The sequence below is a fragment of the Schistocerca piceifrons genome, chromosome X (assembly GCF_021461385.2).
Source record: "Schistocerca piceifrons isolate TAMUIC-IGC-003096 chromosome X, iqSchPice1.1, whole genome shotgun sequence".
In the NCBI taxonomy this organism is placed as follows: Eukaryota; Metazoa; Arthropoda; class Insecta; order Orthoptera; family Acrididae; genus Schistocerca; species Schistocerca piceifrons.
Genome location: NC_060149.1, coordinates 677,754,053 through 677,777,863, shown reverse-complemented (window position 1 = coordinate 677,777,863; position 23,811 = coordinate 677,754,053). Strand labels below are relative to the sequence as shown.

Genomic DNA, 23,811 nt, shown 5'->3' with positions numbered 1-23,811 from the left:
ATAGGCAAAAATTTTTCTCCATTTGAAAATCTTTGCGACCGCTTCTTTAGTACATCAAATTCTGCACAGAAATTAGAGTCATCTTAGATTTAAAAATCTAGTCAGTTGCCGTGCTTCATTTCTGACTGTATCACTATTAGGCACAAGAAGAATACGAATATAAACATGATACGATATGTATATTCTTCCGCGTTTGCTGGTGTCTCACTCTAGTTTCGTAGTTTATTAGGTATACAGGATTTAAATGAGATAGCAGCAAACACGAAAGAATACATGGCAAAATGTTTATATTCGTATTATTCTTATGGTGAAGAGAATACTGCATGTGATTCACATTTCATCAGGTTCCTATTAGCAACCATCTCTTCTCACAGGTAGGAAAAAATTCAGGACGTAGAGTTTGCCACATTGACAAATATCCCAAACAGTCTTGCCAGTCGGATTTTCGTACTACATTGAAATTCTGCTACATTCGAACATGAACAATACGGAGTTTGTATTTACTTCATTGGATAATGTATGAATATGCAGTGGTCGAAACTCGGGGCGGAGAAAAAAAATCTAGTCTTCCACCTTTTTTTTAATTTATTTACTAACGCAGAGGTTTTGGTGCCAGTATTTATCTTTGTGCCTACAAAGCATGCCTGTGTAGCGCTACATATATTCGACGGCAGAAGTTAGTTTTGGCGGCACCTACCAACATTTTTCAGAACTTCCGCTTGCTTTGCACTCGATTCTAAGCCGCAGGCGGTTTTTTGGATTACAAAAAGTGGAAAAAAAGTGCGGCTTAGATTCGAATAAATACGGTACTCACTATGAAAAATTCCTACAGCATAACATATCTGCACATGCTAGAGAATGCATATCCAAAGGTTTCATCATAATTCAGAGTTGTTGATTCTTTCCCATTTTTTATACCAGTGGTCAGCCAGCCACATTTATCTGAATTTCAGTTGTATGCTCTTCCCTTTCATCTTCGAGATTTTAATCGAGATACATTTTATTGCAAGACTGTAACTGTTCTTTTAACACGTTCAAAAGAAAGCTCTTATGTTTTTCAAGTCACGAATCCAACAAGAAATTTGTGTGGGCCTAATAACTGTACAATTTGGTGCCCTTAACTCATACCAATCAACCATTCCATTGTAGGACAGGAAAGCAATATGGCAAAAATGTATGTGTAACACATCAGCGACCAAGCCCGAGCATCGCGCAGGCCACAATGCTGTATTCAAAATACTGCATCCAAATGTAGCTCGGGGCATGACTTTCTTGACGCACAAGACATCTTTCAATCAAAAACTGGACTCATTTCATATGAGAATAATGTATGGACACCTCATTACCTGTCCCTTGACAGGTGCTGCCTTCTGTTGTCAATTTCTAGAATTATTTCCAAAGAAATATTAGCGAACGTAACAGCTTCTGTCTTGAATAGCTGAGACAATATGTGATCGTGTTGACATAGTTTTGTGCATGTCCTCATCACGTTTCACAGTATGCTGCAATTCTGCTACAAATAAATTATGTTTATTGAGTGAACAAGAAATTTTGGTAGCTCAAGAGGAAGAAATTGTTCAGTAACTCAATTTTTAAAGGATAATTATACTTTTTGTTATCATTATTTTAATATCAAAGAGCTAAAGTAAATATGAAAAACAAATCTTGAAGTTTGTTTTCTTAGCACATAATAATCTTGAAGATAAATCAATCACATATGTGCCAGCAACGCTTTAGATAATGCCCAGTTTTCTCGGCCTGACATTATAAGTGTGAAGTGAAACTGTAAAGAATTAAAATTCATCAATATATTGAGAATAATGATGAAGTACAGCCCCTGTAACGGGGTAAGGGGTTGTAGTATAACTGTTATACTGTTTGCAGAATAATATTTCATTTTGTGTCAGTTCTTGTCCAATGTAAGTGGTTAATAATTTATTTTCTGGTCACTGCAAATTGAACACTAATAAGTACAAATTATATACAGTCCAGTGACATCAATGTGGCCACCACCTATGTTCAGTGTCAACATGCAATAACCACTCATGGACGGCAGGTGGCAGCTCTAGCTCTGGAGGGTATATTAAGTGTGTCGGAGGACGCATAATGTGGAAATGGAATTATTTATCTGACATCCAAGAGGATATGATCATCGGTTTTTCTACTGAGGGTGAAAGCATGTCCAAAACAACCAAGTTTGTAAACTGCTTGTATGCCGCAGTGCTTAAAGTATACCGTTCAAGGCAAAATAGTACTACCAAAAACCAGTACTGAGACAACTGTGATGCCCTACAGGCCAAAGATGATGGGTTAATAATGGCTTTGGAGATATGTATGGATGAATAAGCATGCAACTGTTGAGTAAGTGATCACCCAGATGAACGAAGTGGCTAGCAGTAGGGTCTCCTCAATGACTGTTCAGTGAAGATTGCTGCATGTGACCTCCGCAGCAGGTGCCTGGTTCTTGCACCCATGTTGCCTGCCATTTACCTGTGACGAAAGCTGGAATTAGCACACCAGTACCACAGCTGGATGTCCATTGAGTAGCGACAGCTGGCCATTTAAGATGAATCAATTTCATGCTTCAATGGAGAAATGGCTGTTGGTGTGCACAGTGTGAAATGTCTGAAAGCAGACACCCTGCAACTAACACCCTGCAACTAGGAGTAAGTGTTATGGCTTTGGCAGACACCCTGCAACTAACACCCTGCAACTAGGAGTAAGTGTTATGGCTTGGAGAATGTTCTTGTTGCATTTCCTGGGTGATCTCATTGTACTGGAAGGCAAAATGGATCAACACAAGTATGCATCTATCTTTGGGGACCATGTCCACCCCTACATGTAGTTTGTTTTTCTTCAGCATGATGGTATCTACCAGGAGGACAATGCAGTGTCTCACATAGCTCGCAGTGTACGTGCATGGTTTGAAGAGTACCAAACCCCCTAGATTTAAACACAATCGAGAAGCTATGGGACCCTCTTGATCAGGCTGTTCATGCCATAGGTCTTCAACTGAGAAACCTAGCACAGCTGACCATGACACTGGCGTCGGAATGGCTCCAGATCCCTATCGGAACCTTCCAGAACTTCACTGACACTCTTCCTGCATATGTCGCACCGAAAAAGGTGGTTCTTCGGGCTTTTGACAGGTGGTCACTTCAAAATTAGGCCTAGTGTGCTGCAAGTTCAAATTAATGTTTACACTCATTTTTATCTTTCATGTTGTTGTATTTGTATTATCTTTGTGACAATGTATTTGCTGTGAACTGAAGAGCATCTCAATGGCACCAACGTGATATGTTCCTGGTGTCAGGAAAACAAAATTTTGGTCTACAGACATATGAATAACATAGGAAATGTCTTTCAGTACTTACAGCATTCATTATGTGGTCTCCTTATTGTGTAAAATTATCCTAAATATTATATACATGGGGAGCCTGAATTCCACTTACAAAATTTTGAATGTTGTTCAGGGAAGTTTTCTGAGTACTTGTGATCACTGGGGACTCATTACAGTATATTAATATAATTATTAGACCTTGGACTTCTGGTTCTAAAAATCTTAAATTAGGTACCTAAAATAGTTTCTATCACATACAAAAAATAGGTTATATAGATAAGAATATAGATGACCAAAATCTGACATTTTATTGTCTAGAAAGATAAATATATTGACAAAAATCCACATTTTATTATTGTCCATGTCCATATTTACAGTCAAAGTAAATAACTAACTCTTTCTCCAGATTTTCCATTTAGAAACTGCATCTATTGTCTGTTAATAGCATCTCATAGGCCAAGAATGAGCATTTCACGTCAACAGATGTCACCAGACGATATTTAAATGATGGTATTAGGCGCAATGGGACCGCACAGTCATGTTCAGTTGATTTACCTGATAAGATGTCAGCCACTGTGCAGAGGGGAGGGGGGGGGGGGGGAGGCAGGGGCTCAGCATTCATTTGCTGGGTACGGGCTTGGCGACCCCAGGGTTCCTGAGCTGGGGACTGGTAAGCGCCACCAGTCCTCTGTCACCGTAAGCCCTGGGCATACTTCAACGACCACCGTGCCGCGCGGCGGTGGAATGTTGTGTGTCTCAGGGAGTGGGGATCTTGGCTTGACCGCCCGGACCGTGAGGATGGGATAAACCTCTATAAACAACCCCTCAATCTCAAGGTGTGCTGCGCGCTGATGAGATGCATGGCTGTTGAGGTGGAACAGTCGTTAGCGGGCAACCTCTGGGGTACCTGCTGCACCTCAGTTGTATAAGGCTTACCTAGGCACACGGGGCTCTGTCTAGGTGGACTTCTAGTTCCCTAGCTTCTCGTGCGACCGAGATGGAACCCTCGAACTTTTCTTCTGCTCCTCCCAGCGGAAAGGGTGGGCCACTGGTAGGTTCTAACACCCAATCTAACAAGAGGGCTCGTGTAGCCAGTCCTCCTGATTCAGGTAGTCGTAACAGAACGCATGCTGCTTCGCAGAATGTGTTTCTTATAATTAAAAGAAAATATGGGGGTTTCGATAAAGTTTCACCATTTTATATACAGAAGGTCTTAGAAGGTATTGCTGGCACATTAAAATCTGCGAAGCGCTTGCGAAATGGCACCTTGTTGGTTGAAACATCTAGCTTCCAACAAGTCCAGAACCTTCCGAAGGCACAATTTCTTGGGGAGTTTGCGATAGAGACTGAATTTCACCTTGAACTACAGCAAGGGTGTTGTGACTTGCAGAGATCTTGTTGACATTCCCCAAGACATACTGAAGGGTGAATGGTCCCGGGTAGGAATTGTCGACGTGCAACATGTTATGAAACGGGCGGATGGTACTCTCATAAAGACTGACTCATTTATCCTTACATTTAACAGCACCAAATTGCCGGAGCATGTGAAGGCAGGTTTCCTACGTCTTAGTGTACGGCCTTATTACCCGAACCCCATGTGGTGTTTTAAATGCCAACACTTTGGACACACTACTCTCGGCTGTAGAGGGGAAGCAACTTGCGGGAATTGTGGTAAAGCCGCCCATGAGGGAGTTGGTTGCTCCTCTCCTCCCAAATGTGTTAACTGCTCTGGGGATCACCCTGTGTGGAGTAGGGAATGCAGAGTTTTCCTTCAGGAACGGAATATCCAGGAACTTAAAATCACAAAACGCATCCCGTATGGTGAGGCAAAGAAACTATACAAGTCCCTGCAGCCACCCACGTTCGCTGCCTCCTTTTCTTCCATTCTGAAACAGCCAGTCTTGAAAACTGATGCCGCTACACAAACGGAGGTTGCTACTGTCAGTACTAGCACTTGCGTTTGTCAATGTACGTGTGCTGCTGCAGTTCCTGTGAAGCCTGCTGCTCCTCCCCGGCCTTCTGACCAGGCCGTGGTAGCTGACATCTTAGACCTTCCTGCCCCTTCCCGGGTCCAGTCTTGTGTACTGCCCAGCACTGCTACACCACCTACTGCTTCTGAGGTTTTGGCTCCAGTGCCACCTCAGACCAAAAAATCTAAGCAAAAGCCAAAGGTAAAGACTCACCTGCTGAAGGAGACTGAAGTTATACAGTCTGCTGATCTCGATGTCATTCTCTCTGACGTCTCTCTCGACTCCTCTTCAGAGGCGATGGAGGTTGATGTCAGACTGAAGCAATCATCTCGCCCCAAAACTGAGCCTCCACCTGTTGTGGGCTCTCCTCCCCAACAGAAAGTGAGAATGAAGGTACTCCCACCCTGATAGATGGCTCCCATTATACAGTGGAACATGAATGGATTCCGGGCACATGTGGAGGAACTGAACCTCCTAGCACGGCAACGCCCCCTGTGCTTGTGTTTACAGGAAACACATTTCAAACCATCTGATGCTCCTGCACTAGGGGGCTATACATTATATCGCAAAGATGACCTGACTGGAGAAAGGGCCAAAGGCGGAGTCGCCGTGTTTGTCAATAATGACCACCACTCCTCTGCTCTCCCCCTGGATACTGACCTGCAAGCAGTTGCAGTTGAAATTCATTCACGTCAGAGGCATACCGTTTGCTCCCTTTATTTACCCCCTCTGGATACAATGACCTTAGACACTTTCACAGATCTTATCGACCAACTCCCCCGCCCATTTCTCCTCCTGGGAGACTTCAATGCCCATCATATCCTGTGGGGCTCCACTTCTCTTTGCACTTGAGGTCGAATTTTGGAGAGCCTCCTAACATCTCAAGTGTTGTGCATCCTCAACACAGGTACTACGACTCATTTCTCTACTGCTACTGGATCATTCTCAGCCATTGACCTATCTTTCTGCTCTCCAACCCTCACCGACTCTGTTCACTGGGAGGTGATTGACGACCTTCATTCCAGCGATCACTTCCCCATCCGCATTCATCTCCTGGGTGGTGTATTGCTGGAGCAGAGGCTGCCATCGTGGATGATTGGCAGGGCTAACTGGCCACTGTTCACTCGGTTGGCTGTCTTTGAACGCCCCAACAGCGTACAGGAAGGGGTTGATCACATCACACTTGTGATCCATCATGCTGCTGACCTGTCCATACCACAGTCTTCTGGCCCTCTTAAGCGGCACCTTGTGCCTTGGTGGACAGAAGAGTGCCGTTCAGCCATCCGGGACAGGCGTGCGGCTCTTCGCTGATTTAAATGCTGCCCAACAGCTGTCAATCGTACCGCCTTTCGAATCGCGAGAGCCAGGGCACGCCGTGTCATTAAAGAGAACAAGAAAAGGTCATGGCAGGAGTTCCTGGACTACATCAACCATTCCACTTGTTCCACAAAAGAATGGGAGGCCATCCGGAGGGTTTCCGGTAAACGGAGCCGTTTACCAATAGCTGCAATCCTGAACCAGGGATGCCTCCAAACAACACCCAGAGCCATTGCTCAGACAATGGCAGAGCATTTTGCATGAAGTACTGCCACTGCAACCCAGGATCCAGCGTTTTGTCGCTACCGTGCGACTGTCGAAAGAGCGAACTTGGACTTTCGGTCGAACAGTTCTGAGGCCTACAACTCCCCTTTCTCCATGTGGGAACTTGAATCGGCACTTACTGCAACTTCTGACACTGCACCAGGTTACGACCGCATCCGGTACTCCATGCTTAGACATCTGCCAGCGGCGTCAAAGGAAATCCTCCTTGAATGTTTTAATCTCATATGGCAGACAGGAGTGTTCCTCATACCTCTTCTCAAACCAGGAAAGGACCGCACATGTCCCAGTAGTTATCGTAGTATCGCCTTGACAAGCTGTGTCGGAAAGACCCTGGAACGGATGGTTAACCGTCGTCTGGTCTGGCTGTTAGAGACTAGAAAGCTCCTTAGCCGCTTTCAGTGTGGATTCCGAAAATTTCGGTCCACGGTCGACAACCTGACCCTCCTAGAGGCAGCTATTCAGCAGGCTTTCCTCCGTCAGCATCACTGTATTGGTATCTTCTTTGATATCAGTAAGGCATATGATACTACTTGGAGACACTGTATTCTTGGACAACTGCATCAATGGGGCTTTTGTGGCCGCCTCCCCATTTTCATTCGGGCTTTCCTGTCTCAGCAGTTTTTTCGGACCCGTGTTGGTAACACACTGTCTGATCGCTTTGAGCAAGAGAACGGTGTCCCCCAGGGCAGTGTTTTAAGCGTTACCCTCTTTTCCATAGCCATCAACAGTATAACGTCTATAGTGAGGAGTCCAGTACAGTGCTCCTTGTTTGTGGACGACTTTGCTGTTTTCTGTTCCTCCTCCAGTGTTGCAACCGTGAGCCGTCAGTTGCAGCTAACAGTGCGGCGGTTAGAGGCGTGGGCTGCAAAGACGGGTTTTTGGTTTTCTGCCGATAAGTGTGTTTGTGTTCATTTTAATTGTTCTCGTCGTCTTTTTCTTTGCCTGCCTTGCATATGGGAGATACTGTCCTACATTTTAGAGACACAGTGCGGTTTCTGGACCTAGTTTTTGACTCCAGGTTGTCATGGCTGCCACACCTACGTGACTTGAAAGCCAGAACCCTGAAGGCACTGAACATCCTCAAGTGCCTCAGCCACAGGTCTTGGGGAGCGGACAGGGCGCGTCTCCTTCAGTTTTATCGAGCTTTTGTGCGTTCATGGCTGGACTATGGGTGCACAGTATATGGGTCAGCAAGACCGTCTTATTTGCAGATCCTTGACGCTGTTCACCATGCTGGGGTTCGACTGGCCACGGGTGCTTATTGGACCAGTCCCGTACCCAGCCTCTGTGCTGAGGCTGGCGAACCGCTACTTACCATCCGGCGGCAGCTCCTGCTGGTGCGCCAGGCTTGTCACTTTCTTGCAGCTCCCAGCTCGCCTGCTCACCATCTTGTTGCCCATCCACCTCTGGACCGCCTTTTTTCCCACCGCCCCCGGGCTACGTTGCCGTTTGGGATCTATGTGCAACGTGTGCTAGAGTCGCTTGGTGTGGAGTCTGTACAACCCCAAACCCAGGGTTTTAACCGCCTGCCACCCTGGTTACTGAAGAGGCCCGGAGTGATTTTAGATTTATTGCAGTACAAGAGAGATTGCACTCCTGCCACCGTTTTTAATGCGGCATTTTCTGCCATTTTATCTGAGCACCATGACTATGTAGCTGTTTTTATGGATGGGTCGAAACAAGGGGATTCCGTTGGTTGCTCAGTTGTTTTTCCCGATCATGTCCTCAAGGTCCGACTGCCTCAGACTTTTACTGTCTTTGATGCAGAATTGTCTGCGATCTTGTGGGCACTGGAGCAGATGAGACATTCTTCCTCTCCTAAATTTCTTGTCTGTTCCGATTCACTCGGTGCCCTTCACTCATTGCAACGTGCTGTTGAGCTCACGAGTCATGCGTCGGTGGGAGAATGAGTGGCTGGAAGTGACTGACAATAAGCTCCGTCTAGTGAAGCCCACAACGCGTGTGTGGTGTACTTCCTTTCAGCCCCATCGACGGGACGAGGTTCTCCTCACTCGGCTTCAAATAGGCCACAGCCCTATGACGCATGGCTTCCTGCTCCGGCGAGAGGACCCTCCAATGTGTGGTGCTTGCGGCGTCCAGGTCACTGTGCGCCACGTTTTATTGGATTGTGTTTTATTTTCTGACCAGCGGGCCGCGGCTGACTTGCCAGCAGACCTGCCTTCTCTTTTAGGCAACACTTGGACGAATGTGGTTAAAGTTTTAAAGTTCTGTGCCATGTCAAATGTTTTTACAAAGATTTTAGGGAGAGGATTTTAATTTGCTCACTGTGTGACAAGCTCGCCCATATTTTATGTAAGTGGCCAGCCAATGACAATTTTGTGTGGCATTCTTGTTGCTATGTTTTCCCTTTCCTTCGGTTTTACTTTCTTATGTAGTATTTTCCTTCTTTTCCTGCTTTCTTTGAGTGTGTTTTTCAGTTTTATTAGGTCTGCCCACATTCGTTCCTTTTAATGTGTGTCAGGGCGCTGATGACCTCGATGTTGAGCGCCCATAAGCCCCAACACACCACCACCAGAGGGGGGGGGGGGGGTCAATTCTGTTTTTTTGCACTGTCTTTAGTTCTTCACTAAAGTTCATACCCATAGAACCTGGAAACAAGTTTATTTTTCTGTCACGTCTTCTATCATTTGCAGTTGTGTGTAGACAGGTTTGTCTGAACACTCTATAGAGCATTAATAATAGGGACCAAAAATGCATAATGAGATTTTGTGTGTGCAATGTCATTGGAGAGTTCTTTAGAAGATCTTTAGCTGAATAATGCTCACTGCCTCCTCCCGCAATTTGAGAACATGTTCTTAATGTCTTTCAAATGCTCGCGGTAATATTTCCCGGACTCTAGCCATGTTCCCCAGTGATTAAGTATGTGTTCTGGTGGAAGTGGTACATTGGGAAGTTCCTCTCAAAGTAACTGGATTCTTGTAGGTGCTTTAATAAAAACCTTTTTGATGGTTGAAACTAGCTTATTTACATATCAATATTTATGTATCATCTCAGCTACATATTATGGCATGGATTACAAGTACTTTATTTTCATCTAGACTGTTGGGGAAATGTAATTTGAGGTCTTCATTAACAGAGTGAGCAATTGTATCCTGGTTAGTCTTTTTTAGCTCCTTGCTGCATTCCAGATGAGGTACAGAGCGAGTGTCGGGATTTAACTTTCCAACAATCAAATTAGCCACATACCGACCTTGTCAGCCAGTTGTCTCATCAACAGAGATCCACATATATGAATCTCTTCCCTTATCCCGCTCAATGTATTTTCGTATAAAGTGTCTAAATAGTTCTTTCTCAGTGTGGATTCTGATGGAATGTTGCAGTGACAGTATTTCTCTACAAAACTTTTGGACTGGCTATTTTCAACTGCATTGAATGGTATATTTGCTGCAACAATGGCTCGACACGGGTCAAGATGAAATTTGTTTCTGTTTGTTGCATTTGGAGTAGTTACAAACATTTGTTTCAAGTTTTATTTATTTTTTAAATTTGCCTGGTGTTTAATTCCTGCAACATACTGACTTAAATGCGACCTCTGGTTAGGACATACCTAAAAACTAAAAGAAATGAGAAATAGTTTATGGAAGTATTTAAATAAGAGATCTGCTTAGCAAAATTAACCTCCATTTAGGGTTTAGAAACAATATTTTCTCATTCGCATGTGTCTGGTCCAAGTTAACTTGGGAAAAACAGTGGCATCACTGTTCTTTGAGTGGGCGTAGCAGATAAAAGGTTAACGTTTTAATTGTGTCTTTGCTGTACACAGTGCAATGAGTAACTCTTCTGTCTGTAGAAAAAGCAGTAAATTATTGTAACCACTCTGAATCAGAGATGATTTGGAATTGGCTACTTTCGGCATGCTTGACTTTCCACAAATTCACTGTCAATGTGAAATATTTCACCACAACCAAGCAACACCCTCACCGACTGAATGAAGACAGTGCATGTGTTTTAAATAGGCTGTTCTGACAGGGCAAGAAGCACTGGAGGCAGCTTACAAGGCTCCTCCGTGCCCTGCCGGTCCATTTGATGATTCACAGCAAACAACCATGCTCTGCAGAGCAGGGCGGGCTATAACAGCCTGGCTTATTCTGTCATCGTCTGACTCACGATTGGTGTTCACGCATGCAAACAAAGCAGTTATCATTCAAGTACTGTTTTCTAAGTAGCCGGGAAGACCAGAAGAGTAGTTTTAGTCATGCAAATTTTATTTGACTGTCAGGTTCTAACATGAAATTAGGTATTTTTAGGTGCTGTAAAACTAGCATTTTCGGTCATAAATTGGCGTAATTCGTGTATGTGCAACTTCTATTGCCTTTATTTAATGAAAATAGGTTTTTACCTAAAATCCGAGGTCTAATAATTATAATTTGTTCAGCTTGTTATCCTAATCATCTTGGTTTCTGCGAAAGTACCTTCTCAGCAGTGAAAAAGCCTATCATATGCAGCACCAAAATGGACAACACAAAACACAGTTTAACGCAACACCCCTCGATGCAACATATCTTTATAGGAACTGTTCAGCATAGAATCATTGTGCTTTATGTAAACATATACATGAAGTGCATATTGGCCAACTCATCATCTGTAAATACTTTGGAGTAAAGGAGATCACTCAACGAAAAGCAGAAGCATTGAGTCATGACAGGTGCACGCAAAAAGGAAGAACTTGTTAGCTTTCAGAGTAATCGTTTTTGAGGAAGAGCACATGCATACGCCCTTACATGGCACCAGCTGGTATAACAACGCAAGTGCTGCATTTTGACTGGTTCACTAGGTTGGGATTGGGGGTTGCGTTGGGTGGGGTGGGTAGAGGAAGAGAGAGGTGGGAGGCAGGTAGATGGGTTAGGGGTACGTGGCTAGTGGCTGAGAGGGAGGGAGCTGGTTTGCCAGGGGTGGAGGGAGGGGTGGTGGCAGGCGCACAGGCTAAGCATTTGTGCATACTTGTTGGATCCAGTGGGGGAATGGTTCACACTGAAGGTGATGTGGGATGTGAATTGGGATGGGGTGACAGACTGGAGGAAGGGGAAACTACTGCCTGGGAGATGTGGGGAAAGTGGGTTACTGGAGATACAAGCCAGGACAATTATGGGAGTGAAGGATGTGTTGCAAGGATAACTCCCATCTGTGTAATTGTGGGAAGCTGATGATGGAGAGGAGAATCCAGATGGCTCGGGTTGTCACGTGGCTATTGAAATTGAGCGTGTTATGCTCAGCTGCATTTTGTGTGATTTGGTGGTAAACTTTGTTTTTGGCAACAGTTTGGCCATCTGAAGAGACCGGGCCGCCTTTGAAAGCACCCATGTCTTGTACTAACTGTGCTGCAAACGCTGTACAGCTTTTTATGTTGGTATGACTACAAAACCATCGAACGAGGTGGTGCAGTGGTTAGCACATTGGACTCGCATTCGGGTGGACAATGGTTGAAACCTGTGTCGGGTTGCCCTTATTTAGGTTTTTCATGATTTCCCTAAATCGCTTCAGGGATTGTTCCTTTGAAAGGGCATGGCTCAATTTCTTCCCCATCCTTTCCTAATGTAATGGGATCGATGACCTCGCTGTTTGGTCCCCTCCCCCTTATCAACCAAACTACCAATTACCAAACCACCAGGATGAAGGATCACCACCAAACTGTTGCCAAGAACAAAGTTGACCACCCAGTGGCACAACATGCAGCTGAGCATAACTGTTCAATGTCAATGGCTGCATCACAGTCTGTGCCATCTGGATCCTCCTCCCGCACAATCAGCTTCTCTGAGTGACATAGACGAGAATTATCCTTGCAACAAATCTTTCACTCCTGTAATCATCCTGCCCTCAGTCTCTTGTAACCCACTATTCCCACACCCTCCACCCAACAGTTTCCCCATCTCCGACCTGTCACCTCCTCCCACTTCATGTCTCCACATCACCTTCAGTGTGTGCCGCTCTTCACCAGCTTCAGCAACCATGCACGTGTGCCACCCCTTCGTCCAACCTTCCTAGCCAGCAAACCAGGTGTGCGAGTGAGTGTGTGCAAGCAAACTATTTGGACTGTGATGGAACGTAATTATATTCCTGAACTGTACTGTATATTTAGTGACTGTGGGAACAGCGGTGTGTAGTTGGACTTGACTTGTAGTGTGGGGTGATGACAGTGAACATGTGTACTGCCTTCACAAACAGTATAAAAATTATTGTTGTTATGTGAGATGTGTATGTGTATGCTCCTCAGGTAATGTTGTAGTCCATATTAACCATTTCAGATAGCAGTGTTGAAATTACTGGAAGAAAACTTTAATCTACAAGGAAATACCATATTAATTCCTGTTAGGTCACATGTTTGAGCCACTTGGGGGTTTTTAATCTTTAGAATCCAGGGATGTACTATAAATAAATTGAAAGTAACTGGTTTTTATGTTTTCATTATTTTGTAATCAAAGTTAATTGTTAATTTTTTTTAACATATAGGTGGTAGAAAATGATAATGACCTAAGGCAATTAGGCGCATATCCTGCAATGTAATGTGATGGGCTCAAGAACATTTTGTACATGATGGCATGCCACTGAGGCTGGCAGTTCAGTACATCTGAAAGTTGATAGATTGATGAGAGACTTAAGTTTGTCTGCCTATGGCATTTGTGGCAGTGTGTTGAATATGTAGAGAAAGAAATCGGAATTTTTGATGTTTATTAATTCTCAGATTCTTATGGTGTGTAACTTTTTGTGGCCTAGGAATGGACAACATGGAAGAATAGGTGGCAGTCAGTGAAATATTGGTGAGGAGAATGTGGTGCATGACAAAGGATTAGCCATTTTACTTCACATTGTGTGTGGGTAGTGGTTATAGACAACATGAGGCCACTTTCTGTTATCCACTGGTGAATATCCAATGAGAATTTAGAATTTTTAGTTATAGAGTATAAACATGACAACTTATGAGGTTGCACCAGTGGAGGAAAGCATGTTGGATCCACTACCAGAGAACATCATCTGTGTCGTTTAATGTGAATGTTATTAACAAATTATTGAAATTGTCCATTTCTGACTTATGTTGTAGTGGAATCCATTTATTGCCAGAATAATAATAAATGACTAGATAAGGAACACAAACTAGGTGTTTTTGATTTATTTATATATTGTATTGAGACATGCTGCAAAATCCTTCACATGTCCATTGTTTCAGAATGCTTAGGGAGGAAAGAGATTTTGAGTTGCAATACAGTCACGTAGTGTGTTTCAGATCTCAGTTATACATGGTAGCTTTGCTGTGGCTAACATTAACTCCCAACCTTCAATTCACATGTGATAACACATCTTAGTTATAGACAAAACATTCACTGATAGTCACTAAAAATATGAAGAATTAAGTTGTTCTGTTGCAGAACACCAATTGAAGGTTTTCAACTGGCTTCATAGTGAAAAATTAATTGTAAATTAAATAGTTCCTATTTTCTTTGCAGGAGCGAAACACAGACGCGGTGCCAGAGGGAACAAAGCCAAAAAAGGTCAGGCAGAAGATTAGTTGGCCGTAAAAATAGGAAAAGAAGCTATTTTTATCATCAGTGCCTACCATACTTCTCCCCGAAGAGTCTGATAAGGCTATAATGTTATGAAGATAGAGTATTCCGGAAAGCATGTATGCTTCATATACATAATTAAATACATACAGTTACATGTGTGGGGTCCGTTTTGTGTACTTTGTGCTTGTGCACTGTGCAGTGTAAGCTCATAATGTGAAAAAAGTCCTTTCATGCAGCTAACTAACCATTTGTACAAAGAATAACATGGAGAAGTGATTAATGAACTGGAACTGTTGGATATTCTATTATCTATAAGAACTGGAGCAGATTGTCAGTTGTTCTTGGTGGTGTACTGTACGTGATGACAATGCACTCAAATGCAAAACTGAAGATTGTCTTTTTATATATTCTTTAAATTGCTAAAGTTTTAAGGGGAGTTTGCAGTCTCAAATGGTACTCCAGATTCTTGCACTTCAGTACCCACAGTCTTAATGTTTATTACCTTAATATGTAGCTTTCCAGGCATCTTATGTACAGGTCACTGAAGAAGTATTTTAAGTATAACTGCATTCAGTCTGCCAGCTCAGGTTTCTCATGTTTATGGGGACACTGTGTTCATACGTATGATTCAAAGTGACATTTGCAGCCCATTTCTAACATTATCATTTACACTATTACATGTTGAGACATCCTCTGTGTCTTCTTTTAAATTTTCATTATTTTTTAATGGTCTTATCCTACTGTCATAGACAGTGTCATTTACCTGCCAAAAGCCAAAAGTGCTGGTACTAATTGGTAGCTGTTCCCATAGGGACATCCTAGTCTTCTCAAGTAAGTAAGGTGCTTAAGCAAATGGTTTGTAAGCAGTATATTGCTTCATTTGTCCAAGTAGAGCTACTTTGATATCATATTTCATTTACGTAATATGATAATTGAGATTTTTGATGTACTAAATAGTTTTTTACCAGTTCCTCTCTCCTTTTTAATTTTTTACTTTTTCTGTTATGGTGTATCAAGTGAGGAAATGAGCTCTCTCTCTCTCTCTCTCTCTCTCTCTCTCTCTCTCTCTCTCTCTCTCTCTCTCTTTTTCTAAAACCATGTATCTTATTTGTCTTCAGGCTCAAGGATGAGCTTCGATGTTAACAGATGACTTTTTCATGACATGGAAGGGAGAGGATCTCTGCAATTATTTGAAGACAACCCTTGTGAGAGGAACCAAATTTCATGCTATAATGTCAAGCACAAATGTTTTCATATTTCAAGACTGCATATATTCTTAAACCATTTGGTATACTTTTTTGAAAATGAAGAATGTCATGTAGTATTTACATAAATTACCTGTGTAGTAGATTTGGGTGAAGTCTGTTAGGGCAGATAATTAATAGAAAATAATATATTTTTTAACATCTTGGAACTTTGATCTGTTCCAAACAAGAAACTTTTTAACTAGTATGAAAAACACAGATTCAAGTAACAACATTCAGATCTCATATTTACATGCTGAATACCACTGAGCAAATAGCTTTGAGTGTCAGGAGGAAGTACGAACCCCCAATGTTGTGACAGATACTACTGTCTGAAACATTTACCCTGAGTAGTTCAGTAAAACTGATGTCTAAAGAAGTATCATTGTAAAATCGATTTAAATGGCAGATGGGAGTTGTTTAAACTTTTTTGCTAGTGAAAAAAAGTAAGAGTTAAATCACTTCATTAAAAAGCAAGTGCGGGCTCCTGGTACAACAGTAGATCAAACTTGAAACCATTGCGGAAATTTGAAACTTCCTGAGAGATTAAAACTGTGTGCTGGACTGGGACTCAAACCTGGGACTTTGTGGAAATAATTGAAACTGACAGTAAGTGAAATAAAATACTAAGTTACAGCTGATGTTTCAGTCTTTAGAATAACTCAACAGTTATAAAAATGTCTATTTCAAACTTTACTGTGTTTTTAAAGTAAAAACTGAAATAGAATAATCTAATCATATGCATTTAGTAATAGGGAAAGAAAATTGTCCTTACAGGCTAGGTCTTTGATTTGTTATACTCACTGCAGCCCAAGCCATTAAAATTCATGTTTTGCTCATTGTCCACAACTTAGTAAACGCAGTGGTGACCTATCAATCTATCAATTTTTATGTGACACACATATGAGCTAGCTCCCCCCCCCCCCCCTTATTTTTGAAATTTTTTATGAGCTCATTAACTACTAAAGTCTTTAGGTGCCTTCTGATGTTCACTCTACTTCTCAAAGATGATGTGACTTACCAAACGAAAGCGCCGGCACGTCGATAGACACAAACAAACACAAACATACACACAAAATTCAAGCTTTTGCAACAAACTGTTGCCTCATCAGGAAAGAGGGAACGAGAGGGAAAGACGATAGGATGTGGGTTTTAAGGGAGAGGGTAAGGAGTCATTCCAATCCCGGGAGCGGAAAGACTTACCTTAGGGGAAAAAAGGACGGGTATACACTCGCACACACACACATATCCATCCACACATATACAGACACAAGCAGAATAACAGCACATTGGTCCTAGTTGGATGCATTTGGTTATAAAGTCGCCATAGTTCATGTTTCTGCATTTACCACACACATGCTGGAAAGCCACAAATGCCACAATAATCCCTTGCTTACATGTCAGTGGTTATTTACTCTCATCAAGGTTGTGCTGCGTTGCATGTAGACTGCAGCGAAGCCCTCAAACGGAACCTTTTGATCATCCCTTATATTTATTTTCATATACAAACATGATAATTAATTATGCTTTAGATCCATTTAATGCATTATTGCATTCTATGTGGAAGAATTTCAGTAGAATTTGTGCACGTTCTATGCGGAAGAATTTCAGTAGAATTTATGCAAGTTGAATTGAGGTACCACCTTTCACAAGGTATTTCTAAAGGTTCATTTGTGTCTACAAGTTCCATCAGAAGGCACCTTCAGCTTTTCTGCCCCCGCCCCCCTTTTCTAATATCTGCTAGATTTTGACATTCAGTATTTAACTTATGGCAGTACCAGAAAAAAATGTGCCGAATTTCTCTGCCAGTTTCCACAATAAACTGCAAGTCTACTGATAACTGACTGATGTAGTCAGTTTACATTATAGCGGAAGGCAGTGCTACACCATATGACATCCTTTAGGATCATGCTAGACCAGCTTTCAGATAACTAAACATTTTATTTTATGATGAGACTAACATTACCTGCAGAATGCTAAGAAGGTGTTGCCAAAGATGATTTTGCAAGAGCAGCTGAATAGGAATGGAAGATCAATAACTTTGGTATTAGGCATTTTTTACTGTTCCACAGTGTCTGCATCTTTAATAGATACTGGTTTTGATCCTGCTACACTGTTGTTTATAGTGATTTCTGCCACCGCCCCCACCCTTCCCCCACCCCCACACTTCCATTCACATAATTTGCCAGCTCTTTTCTTTTTTAAAGTGTTACTGTTAGTCTTGGAGATCCATATATGTTTGTTTCTTGAAGTGTTCCATATGATTAAATGTTGCTTTGTGTAGGAGATCACTTTGTTTAACTGTTTTTATTTCATATCTATTTGTGATAAGGCTTAATTCTCATGATTCGATTTTAGTAAACAATTTGGCTACTCTCTCTCTTTCTGTTCTTACACATTTATTTTGTCTACTTGTGGCCTTAGAAGTTGGATGCTTGGTTGCATAAGAAACGTATTGTATTTTAGATCGAGTTATTTAATTTCAGTGTTTAATATGTTATATATTATCCAATGATTTATTTTGCCAGAGTTTAAGCTCATTTTGAGTAACTTTCCCTAATCATTAGTTTTCCACAGTACATGCACAGCTGTCTTGTTAAATACATTTAATTTTGTTCATTATGGGCAGTGAAGACTGTCAGTCTGTTAAATGGGTCATTAGATAAACATGCAATGGAAAGCAATGTGAACAAAAGGTCTTTTTATTGAATAGATTTGATACTTATTTGGAGGCTGTGGACACAACATAGTTTGAAATGTATGATTGATAATGATTGTGACATGGTATGTGGGGAACCACAGGTACCTCTGCTGAGTATAATATGAAGTTTTCGCTGTTTATTTCAGAGAAGTGTGACTACAATTATAAAATTCCAAATGCTGGGCATACATTAATTTATTCATGTATCTCCTTAATAAGAGAGGTGCCCAACAGTTTAGGCATGGAGATAGTAAAGTACCCACGTAATTTGAGTGTTACATATCTCCCTCCCCCCCCCCCCCCCCCCCCCCCTCCTGCTCTCTCTCTCTCTCTCTCTCTCTCTCTCTCTCTCTCTCTGTCTGTCTGTCTGTCTGTGTGTGTGTGTGTGTGTGTGTGTGTGTGTGTGTGTGTGTGTTTTATTTTATTTTATTTTGGAATTGAAAACAGGCAAGTTTCCAATGGTTGACTTACTCTGAAACTTAACTGCTGTTGCCACAAAATAATTTAGCAATGTACAGGAACATAGCAACTGGAGGCCCTGCCCATTGTTCATTTCAATTTGCACAAATAAACTAATTTTGTATGTCCATAAACAATAGCTAATATGGGACTTTATCATTACTTTGATTTACTTCTAATTGTGTTTTGTGCTATCTGGTGTCACTGAATTATTTGAGCAGTTCAGGTAAGCATCTCCTGCACCAAATGCTTATCAAATCAGGTTATGGTACTATGTTCATAGATGTAGCTTTTAAATCATGAACATCTCATTTGAATTAAGGTGTGGTTGTTATTTTCTGCACTAGTGTTTACTGTGTCTGAGCAGCTTTTGGTAATTTCCTGTGGTCTTTCTCTGTGTTATCCAGGAAATAACTGTAAGAAATACTCATTAAAATATGAGTAAAGTACTTCTAAGGATTTTTTTATTTTTGTATTTTTGTGTTGTTGTACACACACACACACACACACACACACACAGTTACTGTATAGTGACATGTTAAAAAGTGTCCTGTAATTTTTTGTGAGCTTTCGTATAATAACAAGTATTAAATGAAGAATGAAAATGCTTTAATGAAAAAATTGGAAAAGAATGATTGCATTTTTTTTAATAAAATTCACATAGTTTTTGGATGCCTTCAGTAGAAAAGACAGTGGCAGGTTCATCTTATGCAGGAACAGGAGGCTTTTGAAAACAGCGTTAACCATAGCCGTAACAACTTGTATGTCCCTGCTCACTCTAAATGAACAGTGTTGAACCAAAAATAGAATGGAAGCAGCTGGGCTCCACCCTGGAAACTAAAGAATCAAATCTTGTTCTTACTGTGCTCATTGCACATTCCAGGCCCAGTGAATAAGATGACAAATATAGTAGTCCTAATGCAAAAACAAACAAATACGAAATAGTTTGGTAATCACATATGTGGATTGGAATGATATCTTGCAAGGATGATGAATATAGCAACTTGACTTATGATCAGGTTTTGGTGTGTCTCATTTCACACATGTGTAAACCAATAAAATTGATAGGACTCCTGTTGTAATCCAATGTCATCTTAATTGAATCTCCAAAAGTAGACAGCAATGATTTTTAATCATGTAAAATTATTCATATCACTTTAACAGCTTTCAAAGTTGACATAGGTAATGAATTCTTTCATTGAAGCTGCACTAAAATAATTTTCATACTATATAAGGACCCAGTTAAATAACAAAGGTTGTAAGTGTTTGAGTATTTAGTTTTACAGGCTTCCTCTGGCTCTAGGATCTGAAGCAGAAGAGTAAAGAAAGAGACCAAGAGTAATTAATTAGGGACCTTCTTGATCGAACAGGTGCCACAAGTAATAATGCTGTTTCTGGGATATTTGTGTTGATTATTTTTCCATCAGATATCATTAAAATAAAGTATGGCAAATAATTTTTCAAAATCTATTATGTAGATTACTGAGTGAAATTTCACTGTACATAGCACATTGACATTGTCTATTACTTAACATCTGATGTTATTGTAACTCTTTTAGAGGTATTTGTCTGTTCAGTTTCTGTGATGTAGCAAAAATCAGGGAAATGACTAGGTGAGATTACAATCATGTTTTGAAAAGTTACTGCATATTCAATAAATAAATTCAATTTTTTCTTGAAAACAAAACCAGTATTGCAGTGTTTTTATTGCCTGAAATGGGATCTTTGTCCACAGATCACAAAAGTACTAACCACAAACACAGTTATGAAAAGTGTAAGACCACATTTATGAGGCAAAAGGAGGCACCACTTTTCTGTTTGTTAGACAGAAACACTCACAGCAAGACTGACAAGACATAGGCATAACAAAAATTTTCATCAAGCTTTGAAAGCTTCAAAACAATATCCTTGTCCTAACAAGGATGGTAACAGATATATGTAACATTAGGGAACAGTTCATTATAGGCAGTTAGTTTTAGGCAGTTAATGAAAGGAATTTACTGAATCCTTGAAAAAAATGTGGAAATTAACAATTTTTGAGTAAGCATTGAATTTATTTTATTGGGAACCTTCAGTTCAAACAACACGTAAGTGAGGTCATGTGGTTGAAACTGTGTTTGATACTACAAAGTTGTATATACGGAAATTTTGACTTTGGTCTTCGAGAAGCTTGTGGGAGTAAAAGTGGGGAACTATAGGGAACAGTATGTTTTTGAACAGAAGATTACCAAATTTGAAAAGTCTGCAAGCTTTTTAATTGTTTGCGTTTGATATAATACAAGAGTGGTACTTGGGTCGTTATAGCTCAGCTGACTGGTCTAAGGATCATTTGTTAAATTTTCTTTTATCCAAAATGGCTCATGATAAAAGAGTACATGGGTTATAGTGGAATGTATACTAATATGTATACTAAAAAATCTGCAGTTTATTTTTGTACTAAATGTGAACACACTTTAGTATCTGGAGAAATGATTAGAGATCTCAGTTTTTCTGTTAAACTGTGAGACTTCTTACTACATATTTACTTACCTCACCTTCCAATGAGTTACCGGAAATTTCGTGTAAAAATTCAATGTTAGCATTTAGAAATGAGTGTAATGGATGACTGTCATCTCCTATGGCAGTTGTGACTGTAGAATTGATTTGGGCCTTCTTGGATACAGCCATAAAAATTTCTCAGTGAAAAATATTTAGAAATCAGTTTAAGAATAACAACTGAAAGGTTACTGATGTGTAGCTGAGTGTCATTATTAAGCTGAATGGCTCTCGAAGGTAGACATTCGATTGCAACCATCAGCCACACAACAGTTTTGTTAGACTTACGTAGGTGTGTGAGGCTCCTCCTGAGGTGCAGCAGCAGCTCATATGAATGAGATGAAACTTACATAAATGCTTCCAGAATGAGATTTTCACTCTGCAGCGGAGTGTGCGCTGATATGAAACTTCCTGGCAGATTAAAACTGTGTGCCCGACCGAGACTCAAACTTGGGACCTTTGCCTTTCGCGGGCAAGTGCTCTACCATCTGAGCTACCGAAGCACGACTCACGCCCGGTACTCACAGCTTTACTTCTGCCAGTACCTCGTCTCCTACCTTCCAAACATAAATGCTATTTGCATATGTGTATCACTAATGGATGTCAACCAATCTGAGGAGGAAACCAAGAGGATAATTCACCGGAGAATGGTTAAACTAAAATGAGGGTTAGACGATAGTAACGAGATGCAGTTGTGTGCAGGCATGCTCAAGGATTTAAAAAGAAACCAGTGATCTTTCATAATGTGCCCCTGGCCCCCATTCTATATACAAAATGGATCAGACTGGTTGACAAGCAGACTGAAGTCTGAAACAAGTTAAGATATTTCAAAATGGAACCTGTCACTTTTTTTCTAAGTAGCCAAACATGTAATGCTTCTTAACTATGACATTGTTGCCAAATTAAATAAAATTTAAACTCAGCTGTGGGGACCAGATGAATTTTGATACATTAGGGATACCAAAATAATGAGAAGAGAGATGTTACTGAAGTAAAGAACATACGACACATGAATAGCAACTGTGAAAATACTGCTGCCCTCATTTTTATATGTGTCTGTCTTGCACAAACGTATTAAGGTCAGATTTATCTGTTTTGTCCATTTGTAAAGAATCTAATGTGATGCTCCAAATGCCACACATTTTGCCATACCACATTAATATGTTGAGGTCGTGCTACTTCCGGAAATGTGACCATGTAGCAACTGAATCAGCTGTAGAAGATACATCTCCCACTGGAATGTTTGGACTTCTCAGGCAAACATCAATTTAGTACAAAGTGAATCTGTTCTATGCTGAAGAAAAGAAGACACAAGAATTATTATACAAAACTTGTGCCATGCATTGAAGCAGCGAAATCTTTCAGAAGTATCCAGCTTCTGCCATGTGAAGCATTATTTGTCTCATTTGTGAAACACTCAACAGTGAAAGTTAGTGAATCAACACAGGTTCTAGCCTATTGCTGCAGATACTTACATGCATTCTTCATTTTTCCTACAGCACATACATTTACCTTTTCACTTGGAACGAAAACTGAAGGAAGGTAAGAGTTGAATGTCCTGTAAACAACAAGGTTGATTAGAGATGGACCACAAGTCTGGATTATGCAAGAATGGGCAAAAAAATTGATTGTGTCATTTTCAAAGGAACCATCCTGGCATTTGACAGGAGCAATTTACGGTAATCACAGAAAAACTAAATCTGAATGACCAGATGCGGAACTGAACTGTCATCCTCCCGAATATGAGTCCAGTGTGCTAGCCACTGCACCACCTCATTCTGTATTTGCACTTGTCCATCAGAGAGTGGATTCTTGAAATTTTAAGAAGGCTTTCTGCAGTGCACAAGTTCATTCTTGTAGTGTCTCACTTTGGAGTTTGTTGAGCATTTCTGCTCCTACATTAGCAAGTATTACTGAAAAACTTGTTCAAGAAATTCAGGAAGTCAGTCCAAAAGCTCTGTTCAGCCCCTGTGCTAATCATTCTTGTTTTGGAACTGCAGAGAAGTTATACTCATTCTCCTCATTTTCTATACATAGATGGGAAATTATTTTAGGAAGAACAATAAAAACAGGAAATGATTGTCTGAAGCTCGCTGGAGTGCTGTTTATAATTCAGTTAAACTCATAAAAGAAGACAGGGAAACAATTGTGAGCACTTTGGAAGAAATGCAAGATCCATTAAAGGGAAACATTAATAGTAGTACTGCAACAAGTTTTCTCCTTCCAGCTATATTTCAGTTTACCTTTTTGACCTACATCAATTTTTTGTACGTGATACTAGAGGATGTAAATTTAGTCCAGCAGAGTCAACAGTCTCCAAAAATGACTTTGGATGAAGGACTTGCCAAATTAAAAATCTCGAATGAGTTTTTATTAACACAAGGAACTACAATTATAGACACTGCAGTTACTTTTGCCACTAAAAATTCCATTGATATGC

General features: G+C 40.9%; 1 protein-coding gene across 1 annotated transcript in view; it reads left to right on the top strand.

The window, feature by feature from the left end:
- Window positions 1–14,835, top strand: part of LOC124721848 — a 63,999-nt gene extending 49,164 nt beyond the window's left edge. The window contains exon 4 of the mRNA XM_047246979.1: window positions 14,373–14,835. Within this exon, the coding sequence (XP_047102935.1) occupies window positions 14,373–14,444 (72 nt within the window). The 3' untranslated portion in view covers window positions 14,445–14,835. The remainder of the gene's footprint in view (window positions 1–14,372) is intronic.
- Window positions 14,836–23,811: the final 8,976 nt, after the last annotated feature.